The 18928-nt window shown below is 51.8% G+C and overlaps 2 protein-coding genes across 2 annotated transcripts; one reads left to right on the top strand and one right to left on the bottom strand.

Annotated features, from left to right (window-relative positions):
* The first annotated feature begins 4581 nt into the window (after nt 1-4581).
* LOC121665818 (vitamin D3 hydroxylase-associated protein-like) lies at nt 4582-14432 on the top strand. Its single transcript, XM_042030609.1, has 15 exons — nt 4582-4905; nt 6233-6346; nt 6666-6809; nt 8041-8174; nt 8558-8764; nt 9233-9273; nt 9489-9613; nt 10739-10864; nt 11246-11343; nt 11515-11614; nt 11715-11758; nt 12205-12244; nt 12687-12795; nt 13053-13198; nt 13867-14432. The coding sequence occupies exons 1-15, from the start codon at nt 4696-4698 to the stop codon at nt 13990-13992; spliced, it is 1764 nt and encodes a 587-aa protein (XP_041886543.1). The 5' UTR covers nt 4582-4695; the 3' UTR covers nt 13993-14432.
* Nucleotides 14433-14980: 548 nt separating this feature from the next.
* On the bottom strand, nt 14981-18769 carry NSUN4 (NOP2/Sun RNA methyltransferase 4). The gene is made up of 6 exons (XM_042030610.1): nt 18617-18769; nt 17571-17992; nt 17273-17427; nt 16952-17106; nt 16144-16268; nt 14981-15407 (listed from the first exon to the last, which is right to left on the bottom strand). Exons 1-6 carry the CDS (start codon nt 18752-18754, stop codon nt 15134-15136), a joined length of 1269 nt encoding a protein of 422 aa, XP_041886544.1. The 5' UTR covers nt 18755-18769; the 3' UTR covers nt 14981-15133.
* Nucleotides 18770-18928: the final 159 nt, after the last annotated feature.

Raw genomic sequence — 18928 nt, 5'->3', positions numbered from 1 at the left:
TGTGAGCATGCACAGACCTTGTTTTGCAAGGAAAGGACTGTGTCCTTCACTCCTGTATCTCCCCATATCTTTGCAAGGCTGAGCCAGGTGAAAAAGTCCTGTTTCTAAAAGGAATTTCCCCAGGCATACTTGTGCTCTGCATTCCAGCTGCTCCTTGTGGATGGCTCTAGCAGGGATTTGCTGTTCCTCCCGCTCTCCTCTCTCCTGCCTCCAGCTAGTCACTAGATCTCAGGATCCTGCAGCACTTGCTCCCAGACCCAGCAGCCAAAGGGAATTTCTTCCTATGATCCAGTAGATGCTGAAGTAGAGTGCATGGATGCTCCAATAAAGCTCTCCTGGCACTGAAGTGGATGAAGTGGAGAAGACACGCAAAGAAGAAGGTTGAAAAGGTGTGAGGGAAATAAGATACATGTTTGGACCTGACTTAGGGTCTGCCCAGGAATTTAGAGACCAGGTAAGCTCCTCAACTGGGCAGAGAGCAAAGCATCTTCCTGGGTAAAACTCAGGGCCCTTCTCCAGCCAGGTTGTCCATGACATCAGTTGTCATTGCTGCATAAATGTAGGGGAAAGTGGGGAGGATGATGCTGAGAGCAGTCTGGTGAGCTCAGAGGCTGAAACACTAGCAGAGCAAGGCCTTTAGCAGGGTGTAACTTTAAGTTTTCAGGAGAGTTCTTCCCCCAGACCTCCTCCAGGCTGGAGAAGGAATGTCAGCCTCTTCCACACCCACCAGCACAGTGCTGCTGTTTCCAGCCCTGCTGCAGCTCCTTCACCAAGAGCTGTCAGCTCGGGCTGTGCAGCCCTTGCAGACCTGCACCATGTGTTTGCAGAGTGCTTGTCCAGCTGCCTGGCACTGACCAAAGTCCAGGCTTTGCTCTGTCTCAGAGAATTATGTACAAATGCTGCTTGAGCCAAAAGGGCTTTGTTTTTACTAGTTTCTTTCATCTTCAGCACAATGTCCTGGAGGCGGTCTTTGATCCTTTTTCCTCCTCCCTCTTTATTTGAATACTTTAAATCTGCCCTCCTTAATCCATCTTCTATTCTGTGGCCAGATAAATAACCAAGCAAAGTTGAGAGATTGAGGTATCAGGAAATCCAGGGTTTTTATTTTGTTTTATTTTATTTTGCAGGACTTTTTCTTTTGTTTGCAGTTCACATTGGTGTGTAGTCACAACACCAGGAGCAAATAAAACTCTCTAGAAGGATTTGCACCAGCAGAACATGAGTGGTTAAAACGGGTCAGTTGTCCCCTTACAGTATCCAAAGCACACAGAGCTCTCTATGTAGCAGGCAGTGGCGGAGAAAATTAGGGATACAAACATTCCCAGGACCCCAGACATTCACTTCAAATAAGTTTCAAGGAAGGTGGAAGTTGAAAAGCTTAAAGCAAATGTTTAAAAGTGGGTGAATTGAAACACCTGAATATAACAAGGCTCACCCTGGAAAAACAAAAACAGCAAGAATTAGGGTTGGTACATCTTTCCCTCTGAAACAGCTGTTTACTGCACAAATCCTCACCCCTCCAAGAATCTCAATCTGCTCTTTCTTTCTTTCCTGTTATTGTTCTCCAGCTTCCTACATTCCCTACTTCCCCACAGGAGACCAGTGAAAGCCCAGTTTGCTGCTGTAAGCTTTGTGCCCAGCCATGGAGCAGCTGGGAACATCCCAGTCCCTCACCCTCAGGGCACTGGAGTCTCAGCTGTCACTCAGTGGGGACAGACCTGTGCAAGACACCAGACATGATGGAAGAAGTAGGGATGCTCCTGGACTCCTGGTGAAGAACTAAGAGCTCTCTGCAGCACCCTTTCTGATCATGTCTCTGTCTTGCTGGACAAGTTCTAAGTAGGATTCATACAACCCACCTGGCTATGGAAAGGCTAAAGGAAAAGAGTGCAATACCCACAAAAGTGGGGAAAATGTGGGAACGGTCAGGAGAGAAAGCAGCCCCTGCTGTCAGAGGTCTGAGGATTGCTATGGGAGTTCTCTGTTCCCATCCTATCGCAGTTTATTCAGGAAAAGCCAGCAGGGTCCTGGGTGAGCAAGGTGAAAAAGAGCTGATAGAGGCAGACCCTCACCTCTCAACTGATGCTCGTGGTATTTGGAAAGGTGCAGCTTAGGCAGTGGCAAGTTTCTTAGCAGCTGTTATGTTCTGTGAGTGCCAGTGGAGCTGGCCTGGAACTGAGGAAAGTGTTATGCTTCCAATGGATATTCCAGGCTGAAATGAGTCAGAAACTGGAGAGTTCCCAGAAAACATTTATTCAGCCCTCTGAGCCAGATTGAACAAGTTCCCTGGAGGGGTCCAGTGCATTTCACTATGATTTCAGTATTTTGTAAAATGTCTAGAATTCTTTCAGAGCAGCATAGTTAATACGCCTCGTTTTGTAAATCATTTTAAAAAGAGCATCAGGGTGTTTGGTTACAAATACATGAACACAAGACACAGATGTCAGGATTCATTCTTTGTCATTTTAATCAAGGCTGACTTAAAAATATTTCGTACCAAATTGGAGAGAAAACAGTTCAGTTATAAAAATTTCTGACAAGACCCAGCCTGCTTGAGAGCTGAACCTGCTGACAGTGAATCAGTGCAGTTTTGCTCTTGCAAGCAAGGATGGTGCAGCTCTTGCTGGGGACACGAGGGGACTCTCTGACTTGGTTTAACTGCCTTTTTCTGGGATGGTCCAAAGTGAAGGACGTGTTGTGGATGCCACAATGAAATCCCAGATCAGAAATCCCACGGGCTGACTCTCCCTTTGAAAAGGGTCATGGTTGTCATCTGAACTCCACTAGTGGGTTTGACCTTGGACCTGGATCAACTCAGGTGACAAAACCAACATGGAGGAGTGAACATCAATCTGCAAGTCAGGCAGGTCTGTCTCCTCTGCTATGGACTTGAAACTGGACTTGGGACATCCCTCTACTTCCCTCCTTTACATTCCCTTGGATTTGTGGCCTTGTGGTGGCAGGAGGAGCCAGACCTCGGATTCATGAAGGATGTGGAGATGCTGGCACATTGATAGGAAAAGGGTTTTCCCCAGCAGCATCTGGCCATCTGGAAATGCAGCAGTGCCGGCTGAAAAAGCTGTCCTTTGAAATGCCAAGTCAGTCCGGACACAGCTGTGTCTGTCTCTGTTAAACATTTACCAAGTGTCTAAAGGGCAGGATCAGGGCACAGATCCCAGTGCACAGGCGGGTGTGGGAGGCCAGTGCCCTGACACTTCCCAGCACAGGGAGGAAACCCTCCCACATCTGCTCAGCCCATCACAGAGGTTGCAGAGCTGTCACACAGGCAAAGAACCCACCTCTGCCTCAGGAACTGCTTGCGTGGATTCCTGGAGGCTGGATGAGGACTGGGAGAGGGCTGGGCATTGCTACATGCTGACTCTGCTCACGTGCACCCTCTGGAAGCTCCTGCTGCAGCCAGCACCATGGAGCAGGAGAAGGATGAGCTGCAGGCGCATCCCCAAGCTGCAGCTCTTGTCACACCAGCAGTGCCATAGCTGAGGGAGCATCCCCCAAGGAAGGGTGCTGCTAGAAGGGACACAGGAAAAGGCCAGCTCAGTTTGTTACCACATTGCTGCCAGCTCCAGAATGTTTCCTTGAGGGCGCCAAAGCCAATTTTGTTCAGAGTCCATAAATTTCTCTAGTTAAGAACTAAGATAAGAACATTCCCAGCTGACACAAATTGTGACAGAAAACAGCAGTGAACTCTTACAAGTGCTAAGAACAGACATGACAATGGAAAACTGAGCACTAGAGGACCACGTAGCCCTGAAGGGAGAAGGCTCTTCAGCCTCCTATCCAAATCCAGTTCCACACTCTGCTGGAAGCTTGCAAAGTTTTGTAATGCACAATCCACAGCCGCCTAAACACTTCTCCCAAGGAGGGGACCCACAGGGAGGACCCACCATCCAAAAGCAACAGAGGAGATTGCAGACAGACCATGGCTGATGTTGGCTGGATTGTTGCCTTCAGCTCAGTGTGTGGTTCTTGGTGCTTGTAGTGAGAGGTATCTGTGCTGGAAAGATGTCAGACACCAGCCATTCCAATGTCTGGTGGAAATCGCTTGCTTCTGGCCTGCAAGCCTACGGGATTTTCCACTGCTGAGGCAATACCAGCATGCTTTGTCACAGGGTGGAACAGCCCCTCCTTCTGGTGCCTGAGGACACCACAGCAGTGCCAAAACAGCCTCTGGCCACCAAGGCAGCAGCAGAAGGGGCTTGGTGAGCCCAGGGTACCCCACAGATATGCATCCCCTTGGCATGCCACTCCCCAGCCCTGTGCAGGGAAGACTTCTTATTTCAAGCTGGTTTTCCTCTTCTCCCATTGTCCTCTCAGGCTACACAGGAAATAGGAGAGCAGCTATTCCCTTGCTTCATTTGTTCAGTTGACCCTACGGTCCTCCCCAGCGGAGAACCTCCCACAGCCCAGAAAGCCCCTATAAACCCAACACCCCAATGAACCCAAGGTTCATTGGCCAAACTTTGCATTCTGCATTTAGTGGTTAATCATTTTCACTGCATGCTCCACCTACGGTAGCTTTGCAGGGGTCAGCTTTGGGCTGAACTATCTGAACTATTTGCTGACCCTGAATAGTGGTGCTGGGGGGAGGGATGGGCCTGGGGAGTCAGGGAAGGTCTCCTGCACCTGCCTTGCTTTTCTTCCTCATTCCATCCCTGGAGACCAGAAACACACACGATGGTCCAGCAGCTGCTGAGACAGCTCCTGCCAGAGAGGAAGGTGGACACTTCTGCTGCCCTCGCCCTGCTTGGCGGCTCCGTGGCAGCCCTGGTGCTCTGGAAATGGCTGGGCAAAAAGATGATCCAGAAGAAAATGGAAGAGGCTCGGAGGACCCGAGATGAGGGTATGAAGAAAATGGCAAAGGCTGTCCAGCAGTTCAGGGAGCAGGTAACCCGTCCTTCTGGGGGGTCTGAGTCCCACTGGGGTGTCTGCTGATGTTGTCCTTCAGCTCCTCCGTCCAGCTCATGGTCCCATAGGTTTTATAAGGAGGAGTTGTGCCAGCAGCCCTCAACAAGAGGAAAGGGTGCCTTGGGAGAAAGGGAGATCATTGCCCTCCTCAAGCTGGATGAGATGTGGTGGGAGCCTACAGCTTGGGCAATGTGAATTACTCACTGAGATGAGGTTTTTGAACAACTCAGGTGATCATGCACCAGAACTTCATTGATGTAAACTCCAGTTCTTTCACAATCTGCAAATGTCTCTTGCCTATAATGGGTAGAAGCAAGAAAGATTTTTCCTCTACTTAACTCTAAGTTTGCACATCTGTTCACAGTCCTACACCTTTGTCTCTAAAACCTGGCCTCTGGAGAGCTCTTGGGGTGTCTCCAAAAGAACTTTTGCAGTGTTCCCAGTCAGTGGCACCTCCCATCAGGCTGCCCAGAAGGTGCCTGGTCTAACTTAATGAAGCACAGGGTTTTCAGTGTCCCCTGGGAGCAACCAGGAGGTGATGTGGGGGTGACTGAGCCAGGCATCCAACCAGCATAGCCCTGAATTCCTACTGCAACTCGCAATTCTAACCATCTTTCCATTCTGCTCCATTCACTTCTGAATACGTACTGGATAAACCAGCTCATGTTTACACAGGTAACATACCTGGAGATAAAGCCTCCAAGTGATACATATCTCTACAGCCTTTTTTCTTAAATATATATCTATATACATATAAATATATGATATAAAACCTCTAAAAACCTGGTGGCACTGAGAACTGCCAGTCTTCTTTACCTGAGTAGGCCACCTGTGAGTCCCTGCTGACTTCCTTGCAGTTTGATGGGCTGGAGCTATTAAATGTTTTTTCTCAGCCTGGGCTGTCCTGCACTGCTTGTACCTGTTCTGAGGGATGAAAGGACAGCCTGAGACTTGTGTACAAGGACTTTGGTACCTCCTGCCCTGGGCAGTGTTTGTTCAGCTGAGGTTATGTTTTGGTCAGTGGGTAAATCCCACTGCGCCAGGAGGAAGGCATTGCCATGTCCTCTGCTGCAGTGGATGGACAAAGCCCTTCTACACCTGGGTTCCTGTGTTTGCATCCTGTTTGTGACATCCAAACTCAGGATAAAATACTTGGCAGCTCAAGGTCTGAGCCCCCACGTGCAGGATCTGCCTTTCCAGCTAGCTCTGTTGATAATGTTGACAAAACTTAACAACCCTATCCTCTGAGCCAAAGGGTAACTGGAGCTGCTGCCCTGGATCCCCCTCATCTTCCCCCTCTCTGCAGGTCCCCAGTGTCCAGACAGATGCCATCCTGTCCCTGCCCCTGCTGGAACTCACTGGAAGACTCCGGGAAGGGTCTCTGTCCCCCAGGACTGTCCTCTACACCTACTTAGAGAAGGTGAGTGTCCATCCACAGTGAGATGGACAAAGCAAATCTTTTACATTCTCCACACCATGGTGTGTGTGCTGGTGGCTGAAAAAGCTCATTGGAGCTGGATTATGACCAGCCTTTAATATAGCAGCTGTTTAGAGAAAAACTTGCTGTGTCTCCTAGGTCAGATCCATCACTGGGAGAGTCCTTTGAGATGGCTTGAGCTGGGATGATCTGGGGATAGGGTTATTTATGCCACATTTTGTAGATCAAGGTAGCTACTGAATGCAGCTGTGTAATGATGCTGTTCTTATCTAACCCCTGCTCCTCCACACATCCAACAAAGGCCCTGGAAGTGACCCAGCAGACAAACTGCTTGCGACACTTTATCCCAGAGTGTGAGGAGCAGCTCCAGGAGATACAACGGCACAAGGAGAAAGGGCTGCTCTACGGCATCCCTGTCAGCATCAAGGATCACATCGGCCACAAGGTTCTTCCCTTTGTGCTTGTGGAGTGTCCCATCATGGGGGCTGGACTGGGTGCTGAAGTGGTGGGACACAGGGAATGGGGAAGGGGCCCAATCCCTCCCTGCCTGCACCACAGGAAACCTGTCTGTGTCTGAGGCAGCTGCAGCCCAGGAGGCACTCACTCACTCCCTCAGTCACTCACTCCCTCAGTCACTCACTCACTCACTCCCTCACTCCCTCACTCACTCCACACCCAGCGGGATGGGGGGAGAGAGAATAGAAAGGCTAAAAGTGAGAAAACTTGTGGGTTGAGATAAAGACAGTTTATTAGGTAAACTGTGAACACAAGAAAAGCAAAACAAGGAATTAATTCACCACGGGCAGGCAGGTGTTCAGCCACCCCCAGGAGAGCAGGGCTCCATCATGTGTGATGGTAACTGGGAAAGGCAAACGCCATGACCCCAAAAATCTCCACAAAATCTCCCCTTCCTTCTTCTTCCCCCAGCTTTATATGCTATGGAATGTCCCTCTGGTCACTTGGGATCAGCTATTCTGGCTGACCCCTCCCAGTTTCTTGTGCACCCCCAGCCTGCTCACTGGTGAGGTGGTACAAGAAGCCCTGGGCAAGCCCTGCTCAGTGATAACAATAACATCCCTGTGTTATCAACACTGTTTATAGCACACAGTCCAAAACACAGCCCTGAAGTAGCTACTGTGAAGAAAATAAACTCTACCCTGGCCAAAAGCAGCACAAACCTCCATCAGCAGATAAAAAACAGGGGTGAATAGTTATAGACACAAATGATTTCTCCTCTGATACGTGACACAGTACAGGCTGCACTAAGGTTGAGGGCTCTAAGCCCAAAGCAAGCCCCAAATACCAAGGCTAACTGAAAAAAGGTCACACTCTGTTTACCTGGGATTATTCCTTCCCTGGACATCCACTGATGGATTCACTTGGACAGCAGGATGCTGGGTTTGCTCCTGAGCGAGTGCACCTGTGGAGTAGGGAGTTGCATTTGGGTCACGGGAGAAAAGGAGCATGGAAAAGAGCAAGGAGAGCTTCAGGAGAAGCTTTAACCCAGCTCTCTGCCAAGGATGGAAGGAGAGGGAGTCCTTGGCCCTTTGAGCAAGGGCTTGCAAGGGAGTGGCTTGGTACCAAACACACAACCCCTGAAGGAACACCGGATGATCCTTCCAAAAGAGCAAGGGAACTGCACTGACCGTGTCCCTTGTCACTTCTCCTCTCTGCAGGGGCACTTGGCGACCTGTGGGCTTGTGCAGTGCCTGGGCACTCTGATGGAGGAAGACAGCGTCCTGGTCAAGGTCCTGAAGAGACAAGGGGCCATCCCATTTGCAATGACCAACGTGCCACAATCCCTCTTCAGGTGACACACATCATTAAAAATCTTCCCTCTGGTTGTGCTTCTGAAGGAAAAACCCAGCCTGTAGGTCCCTGGACAAGCTCCTCCCTGGCTCCTGAGATGTGGCCTGGAGAGTCCCTCTTCCATTATCTGGCAAAAATCTCAACTGAAAGAGCTGTCAGATAAGATTAAGAGGGGAAGAACCTACCATGGGTTAAGAGAAATCAAGTGCACTTGTGCATGGGAGGGAGAGCAGAGGCTCGTGGGAATGAGCCATGTCCTGAGGGACTTATGGGATGGAAGGAAGGGGTTGGCTCTGCCACACAGGCTCCCTGCAAGGGAAAGCAAACAAACCCAAAGCATTCAGCCATCCCTCACAGGCTGTCCCCTGGCTTTTTTCTCTCCAGCTATGACTGCAGCAACCCCATCTTTGGCCAGACCTTGAACCCCCTCAACCACCAGAAGAGCCCTGGGGGCTCCTCAGGCGGGGAGGGAGCTCTGATTGCGGGGGGAGGCTCCATCCTGGGCATCGGCTCCGACGTCGGCGGCAGCATCCGCCTGCCCTCCAGCTTCTGCGGGCTCTGTGGCCTCAAACCCACGGCTGAGAGGCTCAGGTGGGTGCTGGGTCTTCCCTTCCAACCCTCCTCATGGTCAAGCTTGGCCGAAGGGGAAAAGTACTGGGCGAGTACTTGGAGGGAGGAGAGAGAGTGGTTCTTAAAGGGTGGCTTGCTTTGCTCAAAACCTCTCCCAGGAGACAGCATGGTTAGATTTTGTGGGAAATGGGCACATTTTCATTGTAAATCTAGCCTGGAGTTAAAAGTAAAAGGGGGTTAAAGCAGTTAAATAATGCCAAAAGGGAACAATTTTGGTTAAACCAAAACTAAGATTTGTTGGGGTTTAGGTTTGTTTGTTTGTTTTATTTTGGCCAAAAGTTCCTGTTTTGCACTACTCAATTCGAATTTTTGAAATAAGTTCTTTCTGTTTCTGGTCCTGAGCTGGAGACCCCACTATGCTATTCAAACACACTGGGAATATTTCCCCATTACTGAAGTGACAATATACTGCTTTTTCTTTTCCCACAGCCTATCTGGAGTGACTGGCCCTATCAATGGCATCCTGGCAGGTATATGAATTATAAATTCATTTTCCCTGGATCCTGTGGAGAGCCTGATATTCTCCTGCAGGCCAGAAGAAAACCTAAGACAACAAAGGCCTGCCTGGAGTCCATCTGAAACACCCCTCACTGCCTGCTCACCCCAGCATGGCTGTGCAGAGGGGTGGGACGGTGTTTGGCACATCCATCTGCTCAGTGTGGGTGTTTGCTCTTGTCCCATCCAGTCCCTTGTGCACTGGGGCCCATGGCGAGGGACGTGGACAGCCTGGCCCTGTGCATGAAGGCGCTGCTGTGCCAGGAGATGTTCCAGCTGGACCCCTCCGTGCCCCCCATCCCCTTCAATGAAGAGGTGAGGCTTTCAGTCAGCGAGCCCTGGCTCCCCCCAGGGTGCTACACACCTTCCTGAAGGGTCCAGTTACCTCTACAATACTGGTTTTCAGTAAAATAGCTCTCTTTGAGGGCACAATTCATAATTCTCATGAAAAAAAAATAGGCAAATCAGTAGTTATCCTGTCTGTCTTCTCAGCTGGAATGCAGCTTATTGAATTGAGAGAATCCAGGAAAGAGTGGGGAAGAAAGCAATACTGGGAGCAAATAGCTGGAGATCTTTAGGGCAAGATGAGACAGGATCAGAAACTGCTGCACAAAATCTCTTAGCTGAGGGCATTTACTTTCCCTCTGCAGCAGAGCAGCTGCAGAAGGTTTTTCCACCTCCATCCTTTGCAGCAGTGGTTGAATGTACTGATTTGAAGTAGCTGGGCTTTTTCTGAAGGGTGGGATGAAGAGGGGTCTGGAAAAAAAGGCAGGGGTAGACATTTGGAAAGGGTACCTATAATTAGCAAACCAGAAAATTAGTCACTCCTTAACATTTGGAGCTCTTGCCCTCTTCTGCAGCGGGTGTCAGCATGGGAGCAGACCTACCCCCAGCAGGGTGGGTGTCACGAATGAGTGATTTAGGTCACCTAAAGAATCACCGGCAAAGGCATTGGAATAATCAGGTTTTAACATAAATTTGCAGAAGGGTGACCAAGTTCAATGACAGGGTTCACTCTGTTACTCATTACGAAGATGGAGCATCCAGAGGAAAATCAACTCTGGAATGATTTGCATGGAGCCTGGGGATGCAAAGGACAAGGGTGCGAAGGGCAGGGATGACCCTCCCATTGAACCACGAGGTTCAGAAAGGACCCCCTTGCTTTCTGAACTCCTGACAGAGTCTAGGTACAGCTGAGTCCAACCCTAGTCCCAGACTGGCCAACAGTTCATATCTGAGTTTATTGGGAACTACAAGGAGCAGGGGAGACCTCCCACTGCATCACAAGGTCCAGAGAGGCCCCCCTTGCTTTCTTGATGGAGCATGGATGTGGCTGGATCCAGTCTTGATCCCAGACCTGGTCCATGGTGTATGTCTAAAGGATTTCCACAGCAACCCCATTAGAAATAGGAACGCTAACGTGGTGTCTCCTTGCTCCAGGTGTACTCCAGCTCCACTCCCCTGCGGGTCGGGTACTACGACACTGACGGCTACTTCCCGCTGCCCCCCTGCATGAGGAGGGCAGTGAAGGAAACCAGGCATGCTCTGCAGGCAGCTGGGCACCAGGTGAGCACCACCACCCCCTGCTCTTCTCCCCAGGGTGTCCCCAGCCTCGCTCCATGCTGAGGAAATCACCCTTCAGAAACCAGACGCAGCTCCCAAGCCCAGCTGTGGGAAAAATGACCCAGCAGAGGTATGGGATTAGGTTACCCCAGCCACGTAACACCAGGCAGAGACACCCCTGCTTGCGGGAGCAGTGCATCTCATGGGCAACCAGCAGGAATAATCTCATGGGGAGATGGCTGGATGGAAAAGGGTTGAGGCAAGGCTTCTCTTGGCACGTGGAGCCCAGGGAGGTGCTTCTCTGCCTTTGAGGAATATCCACATTTGGGTCTTGGAAACTCTTCACATCCCCAGGCCGCAACATAATCTTGTGTTTTGGTGCAGCTGGTACCCTTCTCTCCTCCTCGGATCCCCTATGTCATGACTGAACTGTTTTTTAAGACCTTTTTTGCTGATGGAGGCCGTGCCTGGTTGGACGTGTTGTAAGTAGGAGCCCTCTGGCAGCAGTGCTGCCAACACCTGCAGCCCCACTCCGTGAGCACGGCACAAGCACAATGAGCCCAGCTCTCCCACCCCAAACAGGAAACACCCAGGCCTCTGAGAAAGGGCAAACAGCTTCTGTGGCATGACCCCATCCTCTTGTCATCTCTCAGCACAGGAGATATTGTTGATCCAGGCTTGAAACCACAGGTGAATTCCTGCAAGATGCCAAGGCTGGTGAAGAAGCTGCTGGCTCTGCTTCTTAAGCCTCTGGTGAGTCCCTGTCCCTCAGGAGAGGAATGGGGGCTTCCCAGGGTGACACAAGTAACTGCACCCCCACTACATGTCCCTAAGGAACCTCCTGCCTTTCCAGTTTCCCCGCCTGGCTGCCTACCTGAGTGCCTTGGCAGGAATGAGGTAAGATGGCATTGTCCTCATGGATGTCCATGGAAATGGGTGGTACCTTCTCCTCTAGGCATCCATGGCTGGGGGGGACTGGATTCACAACAGGCTGTGATCAGCTCTCTGCAGGGGTTGTCCTTCATTGCTGGACATGGCTTCACTGCCTCTAGCGATATCCTGACAGGAATGAGGCATTTGAATGGATAAGGTCATTACAGGAAGCCTGTGGAAGAGATGAGTATTAAATCCAGGCCCATCAGGGAAACCTTCTCTCCAGCACTTCCAGACATTTGCTGCTTAATTGCTTGGCCAGATGCCAAAGGAAACTTTAGGAAGATTGTGAAACCTGTATTGTTTTAAGCAATTGCCAAAATCACCAGGGCTTATCAATCCAGAGGACTATTTAAGCAATTCCTCATCCTCTTAAAGCTTAAAGATGTTGCTATGATTTCCACTTGCAGGTCAGTGAAGGAGATGTGGAATCATCACCATCAAATACAGGTGTGTTTTGAGAACTTTACTCTCTGGCATCATGCCACAAGTTGAGGCTTTGTGGCAAGCACCAGGTCAGAAAGTCATCTGTTTGGAAAGGGATTGTGCAGGGGAGGGATTGCTGGGGAGGAGACAAGATGGAGGGAAATGCACAAAGAAGGGTAGGAATGGGTAGATGGGCTTTCGAGTCAGCCCAGACAGGACTTCATTGGTTGCCTGCAGTGCTCATGCCCAGGCACAATGAAGGCTGTCCTGGGAGTGGGGATGGCTGAAGTGGGACCTTTCAAATTCCTGGCCACGGTCTGGCCACATGCTGTGGAGGCAAACACACACTCCTCTGCCTCATCCCTCAAGCACTGCTGCCTGCTGCTGCCTCCTCAGCTGTGCCTGGAGAGGCTGAGATGCTCCAGGCATGGACATGGCTCCATGGCATCCCCCTCTCCTCGCCCAGGTGTACCGCTCCCAGTTCATCGCCCGGTGGAAGGAACTCCAGCTGGACGTTGTGCTGTGCCCTGTCCTGGGGCCAGCCTTCACCACGGGATACCCTGGGAAACTCCTCAGTAAGTGAGTCTGGGGCCTTCCCAGGAGGGCAGAGAACCACAGTGTCTGAGACTGGAGGGAAACATCCACCACCATGGAGCTTCACTGCCCACCAAAGCATTTTATGGGAATTGGGAAGGAAAAATAACTCTAAAGAGCTCTCTGAGCAGGTGGAGACAGACACATAGTTCTCAGGGGCTTCAGTGAATATGGAATGTGTAAGTTTGAAGTAAGACAGGAGGCTGTCACTGCCTGCATCCTCTCCTGCTTCTCTCAGCTGCCATCTCCTCCACGATGCTGTACAACGTCTTGAACTTCCCCGCCGGGGTTGTTCCTGTCAGCACCGTGACAGAGGCTGATGAGGAAGAGCTAAAGCTTTACCAAGGATGCTGTGATGACCCCTGGGACCGGACACTGAAACAGGTATGGGAAGTGTGGAGCAGAGACTGCTGATGGAAGCTCAGGTAACAGTTTCAATGATATCAAGGGCTCCTAAATATCTCCATCAGCATGGGCACAGGGCAAAAAAATTCGTATCTTTTTTATACACCCTTGCTAATCCCCAAATCCACCTTGAATACACCCCTTGTTTTTTGCCCAAGCCCCCAAATGGTTAAGTGACTAAGCTTTGGGGGGACTAAAGGATCTCCCCCAGGCTGGGTAGGCTGAAGCCAGCAAGGAGCCATGCAGCAAAGCTTCTGGGAGCAGGTCCTTGCAACAGCCACAGCCCACAGCACTGCACTGCACTTTCCCCCTGCTTCATGACGCCTTCAACCAAGCCCAGGCTGTCACTGGAGCATGGATCAGGAATGAGGATGCTGAAGGAAAAGGGATCTGCCTACAAGACAGCTCAAAGCAGAGCTGGCTGGGGTGTGTGCGGGGGAAGGTGTTTCAAACATGTTACCCTAGATTTGGCAAGCATTTCCATCACAGAAGAGCAAGAACCTTCCCTCTGCCCAGCACATTAACAGGGCTCAAACTCCAACCTCCACACTCTCTGGGATGAGTCACAGGCCTAAACCAAGTCCCCAAAATCTGCTGGAGGTCTGAGCCCCCCAGATGACCCCTCACTGCTTGTGCACCCACTACAGGCTGTGTCAGGAGCTGTGGGGCTGCCCGTGGCCGTGCAGTGCGTGGCCTTGCCGTGGCAGGAGGAGCTGTGCCTGCGCTTCATGAAGGAGGTGGAGACCCTCAGCCGTGACAAGAGAGTGGCATAGTCACCATGGTCCCCAAGGAGAAGGGATGGCGCTGCACGACTGCCACCAGCAGTGCAGAGACTACACTGAGGAGGGGAGGAGGAAGGAAACCCACCTCCTGACCCCTCTCCTTGCCAATAAGGAACCAAGGATGCCCTGCAGGAGCTGGCTTAAGATAGGTTCAAACAGTGATAAACCTAGGAGCTGCACCTTCCTGCAGGGATGGCCATGGATGTGGGTTCAGCCCTTTACCCCCATTTCCGTCAGTGCTGCCTCTCACAGCAGGGTGGTGCTGTGAGGGAAGGATTACAGAAATTCAATAGTATTTTCTTGCTGGCACTGGAGTAACTTCATAAGGATGTAACTGTGGGCTGCCCCATGAGGAATACAGCCGTGTCCGTCACTTCCCATCACTATATTTTGCTCATAAAAATAAAAATTTAACTATTAAGCAACTCTTATCATGAGCTCCAGTAATCCTTCACTGAAGGTGATGATTCTATAAACAAAGTCACTACTCAGAATCATACAAACACCTGCCTACTGGACATTAAATGGCATCTAGCATGGGAACATTCACACTTATCCACAACCTTGCTAGATGTGAGGGACAGCAACAGTCGCTGGCCTCTCCACAGCACCAGATCTCCAGCATCCCAAGCACATTTCCAACCCCACAGGAGGGGCACTCTTAGGAACCTCTGATTTCAGGACCTCAGGCTGCTCTCTCTGAAGGCAGGAGATAAGGAGAGACAGATGCAACTCATTTATGCAGATGGTGAGATCCCGGACAGAAAGGCTGAGTTCCCCGACAGAAAGGCTGAGATCCCCAGATTGTGTTTGTTAACCCAAACCTGCTCATGTAGGATCAAAGCAGACAGGAGGGAGAGAGCAGGGCCATTTATCCTGTCCCACACAGGCAGATAACTAGCTCCCTCTAATAAGACCTCTCTCTTTCCTAGATTAAACACCTCAGTCTCAAACAGATAAATATTCAGGAAACACCACAGCAGGTCTTTCTCATTTATTCCCCATGTCTACAGTAAAAAAGCAGACTTCCTTTGGGACATTTTAGAAAGAAAAATAAATATAAAGCAGTTCTGCTTTCCCTTAAAGATTGGGGTATCTCCTGACAGCAGATGGACAGAGTCTGTCGCCCCTTCTACATCCGACGTAATTTGCAGAAATACATCGGCCCAAAGTTGGCTGTGAGGTGAGGCAGGACAAGCTCCCCGAGCCGGCAGTCTGAGAAGAAGGAAAACGTGTCCTGGAAGAGTGTCCGGAAGTGGCTCAAGTCCTCAACGTGGATACTGATGTTGAACTGGGCTTCTGCAATGTCCAGTGCCCTCTCCACCACACACTCGTTCTGCAGCGGGGACAGGGAGCACGTGGAATACACCACCTCTCCTCCCGGCTTCGTGGCGAGGATCCCAGCCCTGCAGGCAAGGTGAACACATGCGTGGTCACGGGATGAGGAGGTCTCTATGGGACAAGGGCATTCCCACCCACCGAAACTGGGAAGCCAACAGGGAACTCATAGGAAGTGACAGACAAACCCCCCTTGAACTCCACAGGCTCGGCAGTCTGGGTCACTGCAACATGAGGAGTGTTTTGGGCCAGGGCAATGAGTCAAACAGATACTTAAATTGATAAAGAATTTAACGTGGGAGAGATGCTGCTGGAGAGCAGCTGGAAGGTGTAATCCTGCAGTCACATTCAAAGGAACGGGATACACATACAGGGGAAGGAATTCTTGCAGTTCAAGTGCTGCCATGGGACTCTCTAATCTGTTTCCTTATTGCCACAGCACACAGTGACAAGCTGTGGCACTTTCCAGCACCTGCCGAGTGCTGGGAGAAGCGGGCACTCAGGAATCCTCCAGGGTGCCAGGACCCAGGAGATCACCACCCAAAACAACTGCACCCATCCTGTTCCTTAGACCCTTCTCCCTATATGCTACAGCTACTGCTGGGGACAGCAGGACACTTGACCTGACCAGGAACACCTGCACTTTCTTACACTTACTGTGATTTGATGTGTTCCAACTACTGCCAGAAAACTACATGTGGTTTCCACATTTCCCAATTGGGGACAGACAGAGTAAGAAGAGGTTTCAGTGCTGGAGACCTGCTCCCAGCACCCGAGGAACACAACACAACCGAGCTCACTCACATCAGCAGCTGCAGCTGCAGCATGGGCAGCATCTGACGCTCCTTGGTTCGCCTCTTGTGGAAGATGTTGTTGTCCTCCTCCATGGCAGAGTGTCTGTCTGTCGTGCAGGGCACATCCACCAGCACCTGCAGCAGCAGAGGTCCCACCTCAGACTCCTGCCCAGGTCAAGCTCAGCAAATCCCCTCCTGCAGCCAGCCCTGTGCCCACCACCTCCACCCCTGCCAGCAGCTCTCAGTGCCCAAGCAGAGGTGTGCACCACACTGAACTGTCATCATCTGGCTGCTTCGGCATTTTGGGAATGTGCAAAAATGCTGGAAAACATCCTGCACTAACTCGTGTCCTCATTTAATGTCCCTGCTCTGCGTGTGTCCCTGGCAATGTTCCTGCAGCACACACAGGCAGTGCTGCTGCAGCGACGCCTCCCGGAGTACCCAACCCAGCCCCAGGAGTACCCAATGCAACCTCTGGAACACCAAACCCAGCCCCTGGGGCTGGACATAGCTGAGAAGCCAGAATTATCTAATCTTCACATTTAACCCCTTCCAGGTGATGAACAAGAACAAGATTTCTATGGGGGATTACACAGGCAAATAAAGGTACAAGTCTAGATGCACACATGCACCAGATCCTGCAGAAAGGGATATCAGGTGGAAATCCTACTCCTTATGTGGCTTGGCCTTCTCTCTTTCTCTGCATTTAAGATTATGGAAAACCACACAATTATACAGAAAGATAAGCTGCTGTCTTCCTCAAAAAGAGGAGGGAAGTGAATTGATGGGTTTATTTTCACTGGTTCCCAAACACCTACCTTATGGAAAGTGCCACCTTTCACCTGGTCCCAGTCCCTTCCATCGTAGGACGTGACACTCACAGTATCCCTGACTTCTTTGGGGACATAGCTATGGAGAATCTGGTACAGCCTCTTTGTCCGGGAAACGGAGACGTCGTTGGCTGCCAGGTGCCCTGACAGGACAGAACAGGCACACTGGGAATGTCACTTTTGCAAAACCACACCTGATTCCCAACTCTTGCACACAGAAATTATTAATGGTCAGACACGAATGGGCACAGCACACTGCTCCAGCCCTGTTGTACACACGGGAACAAGGCAATGCCCACCCACACTCACCACAAATCCCAGTCTGCAGCAGAGCCAGACTCTTCCCACCCGGAGCAGCACAGAGGTCGAGGACAAAGTCATCTGGCTGCATGTTGAGCGCCAGGACTGGCAGGAGAGATGCTGCATCCATGAGGTAATAGTCGAGGAGCCCCAGAGCATCTGGCCTGGAAATCATCAGTTTGCGTAACAATAGCAAACATTGGAGGGGAAAAGAAAAGAAAAGAGCAGTTGGAAGTGAGGATGGAGACACATGGAAGGAGCCCCTGAGGCTGGCAAAGACAGGGCGGTCTGTCCAGGGGTGTCTCACCGTGCAGGGCGAAAGCGCGTGATGTCGCCCCTGGGGAAGGTGTAACACTTGATTTTGGAGCTGATGGAGGCACTAAACAGTGGCGATGTCTCTGCCTGTGTCATTATTTCTGCCTGCATCACAGTCCTGCCCTCACCAGAGCCCTCCTGGCACCCTCTGGCCGCTTCCCCTGCAGCTCCAACCCGCTGCCATTGCTGCGCCTTTTGGGAAGCCTCAGAAATGAAATCGGTGGCGTTGAGCAGCTCCAGCTCTTGGGGAACGTGGTCAGCAGCAGCGAAGTTGTTGAGGAGGGCCCCGTACTTCTGCTCGCAGAGAAGCCCAGCACGGACCGAGGGCCACAGGGCCCCCAGGTGCAGGCTGTAGCTCGTGTCGAAGTGGTGCAGGGCCAGCCGCGTGGACGCGATGCGGGGGGCCGTGGCAGCCTTGTGGGGAAAAATAAGTGGTGTTAAAAGACAAAATACCTTGATATCCCAGTACCCAGCCCCTCCAGCCAGCCTTCGTGTTTTTCTGGGAGAAGCCAGCACTGGGTTACGTGTTGGCAGAAGTCCATGGGGCCTTTCTGGAGTGTGAGTGTGACAGGACCAGATGGAATGGCATAAATCTGTGACGGGGGGCTTAAGTTGGGTAACAGGAAAAGGCTTTTCACCCACGGGGTGGCTGGGCACTGAAAGAGGCTCCCCAGGGAAGTGGTCAGAGCACCAAGCCTGTCTGAGTTCAAGAAGCATTTGGACAATGCTCTCAGGCACAGGGTGGGATTGCTGGGGCGTCCTGCGCAGAGCCAGGAGCTGCACACGATGATCCTGATGCATCCCTTCGAACTCAGCATATTCAGTGATTCCAGGATTCTGGGAATGGCCGAATGGGGTCGGGGCCCTGGGTGGGCACGGCTGCACACAGAGCGGCGGCACAGGGGTGTAGCGAGAGGTGAAATGGGGGGCTTAGAGGGGGATTTGCAGTGGGGTGCGAAAGGGTTAGTGGGGAAAAAAGCGGGGTGAGAGCAGCGCCGTGGGGTGCGGGTGCTCTGGTCCCGGCCCGGCCTCGCTCACCCATTTCTCCTTGTGCCGGTGCCGGCGCGGCCCCGCTCCCAGTATCGCTCCCGATGCCGCTCCCGGTGCCGCTCCCGGTGCCGCTCCCCGCCGCAGCAGCGCGGCCGCCGCCCGCCCGCGCCCGCCCAGCGCCGCCATGGCCGCGGCGCCTTCCGGGGCGGGACCGGGGAGCGCTCGGGGCTCCGCGCTGCAAAGGGCTCCGCGCTGCAAAGGGGCTCCGAGCTGCAAAGGGCTCCGCGCTGCACAGGGCTCCGGGCTGCAAAGGGCTCCGAGCTGCAAAGGGCTCCGAGCTGCAAAGGGCTCCGGGCTGCA

The sequence above is a fragment of the Corvus kubaryi genome, unplaced genomic scaffold, assembly GCF_017639235.1.
Source record: "Corvus kubaryi isolate FWS band 111438036 unplaced genomic scaffold, C.kubaryi_AGA036_p1.0 37334, whole genome shotgun sequence".
Taxonomy (NCBI): Eukaryota; Metazoa; Chordata; class Aves; order Passeriformes; family Corvidae; genus Corvus; species Corvus kubaryi.
The sequence above is the reverse complement of the archived record's forward strand: the minus strand, read 5'-3'. Positions and strand labels throughout refer to the sequence as shown.